This window comes from Helicoverpa zea, chromosome 15, assembly GCF_022581195.2.
Source record: "Helicoverpa zea isolate HzStark_Cry1AcR chromosome 15, ilHelZeax1.1, whole genome shotgun sequence".
In the NCBI taxonomy this organism is placed as follows: domain Eukaryota; kingdom Metazoa; phylum Arthropoda; class Insecta; order Lepidoptera; family Noctuidae; genus Helicoverpa; species Helicoverpa zea.
The window spans coordinates 2,567,554-2,578,364 of record NC_061466.1 but is presented as its reverse complement, the minus strand read 5'-3'; the positions used below and the strand labels follow the sequence as shown (position 1 = coordinate 2,578,364).

The 10,811-nt window shown below is 35.1% G+C and overlaps 1 protein-coding gene across 1 annotated transcript; it reads left to right on the top strand.

The window, feature by feature from the left end:
* The first annotated feature begins 3,185 nt into the window (after positions 1-3,185).
* On the top strand, positions 3,186-7,449 carry LOC124636990. Its single transcript, XM_047173289.1, has 4 exons — positions 3,186-3,720; positions 4,577-5,131; positions 5,557-6,123; positions 6,743-7,449. Exons 1-4 carry the CDS (start codon positions 3,256-3,258, stop codon positions 6,839-6,841), a joined length of 1,686 nt encoding a protein of 561 aa, XP_047029245.1. The 5' UTR covers positions 3,186-3,255; the 3' UTR covers positions 6,842-7,449.
* Positions 7,450-10,811: the final 3,362 nt, after the last annotated feature.

Sequence of the window (10,811 nt, the reverse complement as noted above, 5' to 3'; positions counted from 1 at the left end):
GTGTTAGTTATAGAGCTCCTCCATCTTGATCTTATTAGAATAAAGTCTATCTGGTTTCGCGTCTGACCTCCAGGAGATGTCCAGGTATATAAACGTCTTGGATGGTGCTTGAAAGTTGTGTTCATGATAGTCAAGCTATTATTGGCTGCAAATTCTATTAGGCGATCTCCTCTCTTATTTCTGACACCAAGACCATACCTTCCAACGATGTTACGAATTCCGTCATCCATAGTCGTATCCCCCACTTTGGCGTTAAAATCTCCAATGATGAGTAGCAGCTCTCTTTTGGGTATTGTAGCCATAGAAGATTCGAGGTCTTTGTAGAAATCCTCCAATGACTCATCACTAGAAGAGCACGTGGGAGCATATACCTGTATAATATTCAGGGGAGTCGGTGATGCACTGAGTTTTATTGATATGAGCCTATCACTTATTGGGTTGTACCCCAATACTGCTCCATTCCATATCTTTGGAATCGCAATTGCCACCCCAGAAAAGCTGCTCTTGTCATTACCGGAAAAATAGATGGTATGATTTCCAGAATCAAAATGACCACTTCCTTTCCAATGTGTTTCGCTTAATCCTGCTATTGTTAGTTTGCATCGCATTAATTCTTTCTCCAACACAGGAAGCTTGTGTTTTTCTAATAGACCTCTGACATTCCAGGTTCCAAAAAGCAGTTGTTTTCTTAGCTTTAAGCTCCTTCCAGTAGCGTGTTTTCCATGGGACACCTGGTCGCCTGTATCTCCATGGCCGGTAGCCAATTTCACACCCCCAACCCCGGAAAGCTCAGAGCGCCGGTCGCTACGCGGGTCTCTAGGCAAACTCGTTTTATTTTTATTTCTGTCCATCATACAGCTTTCATGGGATAATTAATGTAGTAGTTTCCCCTTGCTTTCTACATCGCGGTATTATAATCGAAAATTTAAATGGATGTAAAAGACCACAAATTCTAATTCAAAGTGAAACCTGTTTCATGATCAAAACTTTTAAACGAAACACAGGCAAATAAATACCTACCGAAATTTTAAAATCTGGCACTACGTGATTCTGCGCAAGCTTCCGACTATTCAAAACCAGTGTAACGTTTTACGTTAATGTCAACGTTTTAAAATACTTGCCTTTTGTTTTTAATCAAAATTTTAATATAAGGTGGGTAGAAAAATAAATAAATTAATGTAATGTCTACCTACGGTTGCGTTTAGAAACGCGTACAATTATTTGTTTCGTTAATTAAGTATTATTTATTTCTTTTACTAAACTGATTAACGTATTTTCAAATTCATATTTATTATAACAACTTGGGTCTAGAAATAAAAAATTGTAACTTAGTTAAAACTTAAAAAACAAACAGTACGTAGTCATTATCTGTATCGGTGCAACGGCAAGTTGAGCCAAATTCGACTTCACGTCATTGTGATATGGTTTCGATTCTTTTACCTGGACTGCTGTACTAATGCAAATCGGATTCGTTCGCTACTCATTCACGGGCGTGTTCCGTGAGTTTCGTTAGCTGCATTAGCGAACCGACCATTTTTAAAATATCATCACGGAAGACACACGTTCACGCGCTCCTTACAAGTACTCACTTTTGCCAGTCCTTAGTGCGTGACGTTAATCGTGGTCTTAACGGTTTTATTTTATAATTTTGAAAACATATTTTTTCAAACTTCGTTTAACTTATTCTCTATATTGTAGAATCAGTGCATCTCCCCGTATTGGGTAAGTGTTGAACAATTCGTGTAATTGCTACCACCCACCTATTGGGTGACCGTTGGCAAATGACTTGCAGATTTCATCTTTTCTTGCTTTGCACATTGTAGCATCATTTGTAGCCTTTTTTCATCATCATAAGCAGTCAGGGTTATTCTTTTCATTTGCTTATCCCTGCATCTTATTTTTTTTATATGTTTTATACATTTTATATAAAATTACATTTCAGCTGTTTTCTGTAAACTCCGATTCTGACTGTGAATTTGCACACATTCGCCTTAAGCGCACTGAGCTTCTGCTTCCTGCTTCCGCGGCAAACACAGTCAGAGGAGGACAATCAGAAATGGACATTTATTTGAATGGACGTGAATTCCAGGGTCCAAAGTTCGGGTTCAAAGTTCGGCTTAAATTCCGGGCCACGGCTGATCCGTTGGCCGAACGTCGACAGGCACCGAGAGGCACCGTGCACCGATTACCCTCTACCATACTGCATCACCATCTGCGGGTCGTCCACCCTGAAGCGCCTCCTCGGCTGAGCGTCATCACCGGACATCTCTCCACGTGAAGCCAGGACAGTGCTAGCGCGCTTTACCTCCATATAACGAAATTAATTTTTGCTGACGGGCATTCGAATCGCGACCTTGAAATAAATTTTTATGTTCACTATGTGGGGTTTAATTTGAAATCTAAACCGTCCACACGCTAAACGTGACACCAGTCTACTTTTAGAAACATAGACTTCTGCTGTAAAACTTCTATAGAAAACTGACCTGACATTTTTCCTCAAAAACAATTCGCGCAACTCGAACAGGAAAAACCTGAATGCATCGTAGGTATCAGAAATCCGTCAAAATACAAACAATATTGGCTTTCCCAGACCTTTCGCAGAAAATATCGATTAAAATCAGGTAGTCGCTTCCTGCAAATAATAATTGTTCTTAAATAAATATCAACAAAAGATAATAATTTGCATATTTTCGATAAATATTAGTGAAAATGCGTGTGGCGTCCGTCCGTCTATCGAAAAATTGTGTTGAAGTATAGTTGGAATAATATAGGTTAGAGTACTCGCGCATTGCAGACTCGCGAAGACAGTTTGATCGGGCGTTTGATAAGCACGGAGGTGTATGGTAGTGTGCACATAACAGCGATCAGGTATTTTGCCGGTATCAGACCGACTACAAACTTTGACTGAAAGCACGATTTTACTAAAAAAATATGGTTCCAATCACCGGACCAACTGTTGGCTGACTGAAAACTTACATCTTACATGGACTAGGTAATAAGAAATTAGATTAAAGAATTTAATTTATTTTAGTTTCTACTTTAGTAAAACAAAATATATATTTTGAACACGATGTCGAAATGGCAATCAAATCCGACGAGCAAAGTACTAGTCAAAGATAAAAAGAAAACAATTGCAGTTTATCAATGTGCCGGATACGTATAATAATATAATCTTATCCACGATAACTTTAATATTCATATAATTACCACATGTACAAGACACTTGAAAACATCAGTTGTGTGTAAGTGTCAGACATGGTGGAATACGTTAAATTAATATTCAGTTTGCTGTTAGCAATTTCGGCAATAAAATGTGAAAATTGCGTTACTTACGATTTCGGATCTAACTTTTATGACAGTTTCAATAATGGCAATACTTTGTGTGCTGGAATGGCTACCTGGAGGTTGGGTAACTATAGTTCCCTGGAACTGCAGAGTCCGCATCACGACACTGATTTGTTTATAACGCCTGATGAGAACCTGAGTTGTGTGTCTTCGTACGGGTTCGAGATGAAGTCGTCTGGCATTCTGGAGGTGTATGTTTACATGGAGTCCACATCGACTCGGGACCAAATCGTGGTGCTTGCTAACGAAGTCGCGAAGAGTGGCAACAATGTCGTCACTGGAACCTCCATTTTGACGCCCTTGAAGAAAGATTACTTTGATGGATGGCACGTACTAAGAATAGATTTGTTTGGGACCGGAATATTTAGTGGATACGTAAGTTTGGCTTTTATAATTCTTTTCAGTTTTCACATTCACTGATAAACGAATTTCAATTTGTATGTATTCAATTTCAATACATTAAAGCGTTATGGGCATGTACCAACATAAATATCCAAAAATATCAATAGAAAAATACATTATATCATATGCTCTAGAGGCAATATATAATTTGCTTCTATTAATTAAATTAACTTTAATTGGTATATCAGCATAATATAACCTTATATAAAATTGACAAATATGCAGTCCATAGGTAAAATGTTTTATTGGTCTTTGTTACAGTAGATTAAAAGATTAAAAATGGGTTTTGCACACTTCAACCCAATCTTAAGAGAATAAGCCCTAAATTAATAATTGTTATCTTAATCAGTAAAAAATATAAATATATTTCGTTATCATAAAATACGTATAATCCTTGTAGGTAAATGTTAGGTGTACTTTCATCGTGTCACATTCTAAGGTCGAGGGATCGTTAAATACCTACCTTCATATTTCGCAATTAAAGCCTCAACAAAAGTTGAAAATATCGTTTAAATCGCTCTATGTACATCCATATATTTTGATAGATTCAAAAACTATGAAAACGAAACTTATCATCTATTTAGTCATTAAATGGTATGAAACGACGTGACAAAAAAACAAGCAGAGTTTTCAGCATATGAAGAAAGAAAGAAACCAAATACATTCTTTCATCTACAAAACATGACGTATTAACAACAAGAAAGTAAAATAAAATTATAAAATATGCTTAATCAGTCTTATATAAAGCCACATGGAAAAGTATTTTAAAAGTTACTTCTGAGTTCAAATTAAGGTAGTACTTTAATCACGATTGTATTATTTCTTTCAGGTGAGTTTCCTAGGAGTAGCGTCACCAGGTTCCAAAGTCATAATCGACTCATTCCGATACATCCCGCCATCATTCGACGAAGACTGCCACGTCTACGATGGGGACTTCGTGACCAGCAGTCCCATAGAAACGCCAGAACAGACAGAATCTGAACCCTGCGTTTCGTACAATTTTGAAACAGAATTCGACGTCCTATTCAACAGTGACAGAGGATTATGTACAGGGTTCACGCAATGGGATTTAAACAAGTACAGTACTTTGCCCATCGAACAACCAAGTTCAGAGAGCCTTAAGTTCATTACGCCACAAGCTGAAATCAGTTGTATTTCCTCATTCCCATTCGAAGTAACAGCAGGCGGTATTGTAGAAGTTAACGTATATATGGAGTCAGGGTCTAACAGTGACCAAATAGCTGTACTCGTGAGTAAAATTGAAGACGAAGCCAATGATGTCGTGATTGGTAGTTCAGTGCTCACACCATTAGATGGAACCTATACCGACGGTTGGCAATCATTGAAAATTCAACTATTGGGAGTCGGCACATTCAAAGCATACGTAAGTTTAACTTTTAATGTAACTGGTGTTATTTAACTTTAAATGGAAGATGTTGAGAAACAGCAACTTCGTCAAAGAGTTGTTTTAAATAATAATAGTATAGCTGTATTCCATGATAACTGAATCAATTCAAAATAAATGATTCTAGTATGGAGATTTCCACAAAGCAGCTTGTCATAAAACCGTCGTGGAATTTTAATAGCTTGGTATCAAGTTAGATTTGATCTTTAAATCTTAATATAATCGATTTTAATATCAAGATTTTGCTTGAATAAAATTATCAGGGAACGTTTAACAACAACTTGGCATAATTTAATAATTATTATTCTTCATTAAACTACTAGTTTCATATAAATAACTGTTGCATTCTATGGACACAACTAATTATATTTTTTCTTTTATTAATATAAATGTTCTCTTTTTAGGTATCCTTCCTTGGATTGGCATCTGAAGATTCTATAGTCTTGGTTGATTCCTTCAGATATATTTCGCCATCTATTGCAAGAGATGAATGTAAAATATATGAAGACGAGATTTTTGAGACTACGACATCCACACCAGTGACGATTGCTCCTATTGGAACAGGCAAAGAATGCGTCACATACAATTTCGAAAACAACTTCGAGAATTCGTTTGATACCAATAATGTATTATGCAATGGATATGCTTCATGGCACTTGGGAGATTACCATTCTCTGACTGTTGAAACTTTAAATCCTGAGAGCAACACTTTTATTTCTCCCAACGAAACGTCTAGTTGCGTATCTTCATTTGTCTTCAGAATGATACCAGGTGGTGTAGTAAAAGTAAATGCTTACTTGAAATCGGCCTCAGAACTAGATTACGTAATTGTTTTGGCTAAAAAAGTCGTTCCTGGTGGAGTGGATACGGTGGCTGGATTCCAAATGTATTACGCCAGTAATTCTAATTTCGTGGAAGGATGGAACTCCTTGGAAGTTACTGTCAATGACTTCTCAATCTTTGATGGCTATGTAAGTATAGATAATGCCCTTTAGTGTGTTCAATGTTCATGTTACAATCTTATAAAAAGACAACCCTATTACTGTGACTTCGCAGTCCATCCTGTCCTAGTGACAGACTGACTGGCTGCGTCTCATCAACCGTGATAGTTAGGCAGGTGAATTTTTCACATATGATATGACGTATTATGGTCGCCCTACATGAAAAACTCCTGAAAACTAGAATAAAATAATTATTCAGGGGACTAACATATAACAAAGGTAACTCTTTGCTCGTTAAAATGAACTAGTATAACTCGCACTTGGCCGGTTTTTTAAGACGATTAATAAATAATTAAAAGCAAACGTCGATTAATTCTTAGATCCTTTATATTGATATTGTAACATTACGCCTGCTTATTGCTACCTATCATGGATATAATAATTATTCCTAATCAGATAAATATCAGTTCTCAGTATAGTATCATAATCATGTATGTTCGGAATCGGAAAACAAAAAATGTTTCCTTTTTAACATACCTATTAGAAGTATAGACGTGAGAAGTACAGTAATATTCTGTATTATTTCCTGTGGGTTTAATGCAATTGTTAAGCCAAAATAATAAATTAACATACCTTCTATTTGTTTCAGATTACCCTGATCGGTTCAACAGCAGAAGAGTCTCTAATTCTAATTGACTCGTTCAGCTACACTCCACCTGACTCGGCATACCCCTGTGAAATTTATTGACGATGAAGTTTCGGCTAAAATATTATCTGCCGTCATGTTGTTGAAAGTAAGGTTGACTCCACTAAGTTTAAGCTAGAAATATTTTAAGTAATAGAACTGAAATTTATATTGGTAATGGAGTACCCTAACTATTCAAATTAGGATAATCGAAACGTTTAGTTGTTTTTAATTAGTGATCTCTTTCTAAGGCTGTTGGTTAAAATAAGCATCAAAGGAGCTCGTAAATGGTGAGCTGTAACCCCGCCTATAGTACTACGAAGAAGGAGAAATATATAATATGTATATAATATTTTTAATGTATAAATAATCGAAATAAAAAATGTTGTTTAAATAAATGTGGACTTTACTTTCAACAAAATGACGTTAGATTTGAGGAACCTGATCCAAATATAAATTAATCTGATTAGTTTTATTGTTCTATGTTATCAAAAACTGTTTATATATCAATTATTAATAAAATTATGTAAAAATCAACAATTATATTTTGCTCATTGTAAGGAAACTTAGTTCCTTAAGTAAAATTTCAGTTTTTATTCTCATTTCCACTCTATTCAGATATTTTCAAAGTAAAATTAATGATTTTTTAATAAATCATGTCCGTAAAAGTATTGTCATTTTTCATTATAGCTTAAATATGATGAACAAATAATTTTTCGAGCTAATTAGGTCTATAAAAATTCATGTATAAAAAACACAGATTTATTTATTTATTTTATTATTTATTTATTTATATATTGGCCCTTGATGAATCAGTTAGATGCCATCAATAACTTGCATAGAATTCAGTTTTGCAATTTTAATTTGGATTCTTTAAAACCTACATTTTACTATAACTTCAATGTTGAAGATACTGTCAATAACATTGAATAGGTGTCATGAATCTATATCTTATAAATGATCCGAAAAGGAACTCTATATCTTCACCCATAAGATTTGAAATCTATCGTACACTATCAGGGAGATATTCTGCAAAATCATGACAAGTGGCTCTTATTGAACGACTCATACGGAGCGTGAAAAGATAAAAGATGCGTTTTGGGGGTTAAACTTAGGCATTTATCTCTTCATGCAATGATATATCAGTTGTACGATATAAGATATGATGACTTTACCTCGATAAAGGTCACATTTCGTAGTTTAGGGACTTTCTTCATATCGTTATCATATTATTTTTGCGATATGTAGGTAAATTATTGTCCTTAAAATGCGTAATGATATAAGGACTTCCCTGTTAATTAAAAACAAGTATAATAACATTTAACACGAATTTTAACAAATTCATAGATTAACCAACCACCACTCTTAGTATCTTTCATCATCTCTGGCCAATGATGTTTGCATGAAAACATGATTTAAGGATCAATAAAAAAACTCTTATTCTTGAATTTTCCCAACCTGACCCCAAGTTTTCTCTAGCTCTCTCTGTTTCTTTATTAACTGGCCTTTCTTCATGAAAATAGCAAGACAATGATGTCCCGTACAAACAAGTTAGCCCTGCCAACATTTGCACTGGAGAGAGCAATAAATTCATACGAATTTGGGGACGCAAGCGTTAACTGCGCACAGGCAATAACCTGTCACCTCTGCTTGATTTACGCACTGATTACGTCATGGGACACTTTTCTTAGTAACAGATAAGGTACCAGTATTTGGTAGATTTTAATCAATTGATTTTGGTGCACTTTGATGATTATGCAGCATTGATAAAATACCACAGGTAGGCATTTGGTGCTATGAATGTTACTCAGACTTTGTATTGTAGGAGAATTATATCATACCTATTTTTGTTATAAATCATATGTGGACAAGTAAATACCAGGCCCTGGAAACTACTATACGCTATTTTCTTAACATTTGCGCACGGTGATGGTGAAAGCGCGATAATGATGTTCATCATCATCCTCCGAGCCTTTTCCCAAACTATGTTGGGGTCGGCTTCCAGTCTAACCGGATTCAGCTGAGTACCAGTGCTTTACAAGAAGCGACTGCCTATCTGACCTCCTCAACCCAGTTACCCGGGCAACCCGATACCCCTTGGTTAGACTGGTGCCAGACTTACTGGCTTCTGACTACCCGTAACGACTGCCAAGGATGTTCAATGACAGCCGGGACCTACAGTTTAACGTGCCATCCGAAACACAGTCATTGGTGTCTAAGATATACTTAGAAAGTACATACAAACTTTAGAAAAGTTGCATTGGTACTTGCCTGACCTGGAATCGAACCCGCGACCTCATACTCGAGAGGTTGGTTCTTTGCCCAATAGGCCACCACGAACTCTATAAGGCGATAATGATGTTGATTCGTTATAAAAAAAAACAGATAGAAACTATTAGAATAAACTTTAACTAGAAACAATTGCGCAAAAAACTCACAGATAACTTTATCTACCCAGAGCAACGAACACTGTTATCATGAGAATCTAAGAATTGGTTTAAAGCCGGTAATTTTCATGACTGTGTTCTAAAACGTGTTGACAATCATACACGTAATTTACGTACAAAGATAGGCTGTAGGACTACCTACTGCTACCTCCTACACTTTCTGATTGGCTGTCGCAATTGCTGAACACAATCTAATACGATTAGATTACAAAACTAGTCCCATCCCCCTCTTACATTCAAACTCTTTATTGTACTTATTATGATTATTTACTTTGAAAATTATAAGCTCTAAAACCATTTGTCTAAAAATGCAGTGACGACAAAAATATTTCTTTGGATTATAAATAACGATAATCAAGTTAGGTAATAAGTTGGTATAGTCTATTTCATTGTCGTTAGCAGAGTTCTTTATTTATCATGAAAAAGGTAAAAACATAAATTACATACTAAACCTCACAGAACGTTATTGATGATGAATGAAAGATGAACTACCACATCGCGACATATCTTTAATAATCTTACTTAGCACAAATGAGTGAGACTCAAACTTTGCGCACAGTATACGAAGTACGAACATAACTTATCATTATTTGATACACACACAAAGACCCTAATCGCCAGTCATACAACGTCTAAATTGTGATTCGATAATAGAATTCTAAGAAATAGTTAATCCATAAAGATAATACTAACTAAGCATACCTACCTGCCTATTCTTATCAGATACCTAAAAAATGCGTCTTTTATAACAAAATCGTACGACATCAAATTACCAAATAGCACAGTATAAATATTTGTTTAGTGATATGTTTATTTATGACTATATAGCACATAGAACTTACTTATAGGAATGCGATTCTGATTGTTTTTAAGAAAAAATGTTTGCGTCTTATACATGAGCAATTACCCAATTTTTTCAGTACCTACAAGTGAGGATAAAAAGGAAATGTTGCAATACAAAAAATCTAGAATTCCTTGCCTCCCTACTGGATCTATTTCGAATTTCATGGAACTGAGTTAGGTCTTCAAAATTTTCAACATGACCAGTCGATCCCAAGAAATGCTTCTAAGATTTTTATAAGGAATAAATTGATTTCTAATTGCAGGTTAGGCTAATTAATTAGGTAATTTAATTGATTTAAATTATTGCCTAAGTTCTGTAAATAAATGTTAAAGTACATGTACAGGCTCGGCGCCTGTGCCGTTGTGGCATAGATACATAGTGTATATACAAGTACTATACAATGCCGGAGTCTGCGCTTACGACACTCTAGGGAAAGCTAAGGTGATTAGTAAGTTGCTGAGATGCCACAATTTTTCTTAGCTTCACTATCTATTTTCAGGAACTACAGGTACGTAACATATATGGTCTGTGTAAGTGATATATTTTAATTAAATAACTTTAGTTTCTGTTTTCCATGATGTGTTTAATTTTTAATTATTAAAAAATATGTAGTATTTTTTTTTTAAATCTGTAATCTGATGTTATTGGCAACTTGTCATCGAGTTGATCTATAAAATGAAGTAATTTAATTATGTTATTGTAATTAATGTATGTAGATCTTATCTTTTTTTCATGTAAGATG

Bases quoted from the DNA above. Each gene is read 5' to 3' on its own strand.
- LOC124636990 (XM_047173289.1), top strand. From the start codon at position 3,256: ATGGTGGAATACGTTAAATTAATATTCAGTTTGCTGTTAGCAATTTCG. The intron at 5,132-5,556 runs GTAAGTTTAACT...TTCTCTTTTTAG, and splicing joins TCGGCACATTCAAAGCATAC to GTATCCTTCCTTGGATTGGC. The intron at 6,124-6,742 runs GTAAGTATAGAT...TATTTGTTTCAG, and splicing joins TCTCAATCTTTGATGGCTAT to ATTACCCTGATCGGTTCAAC.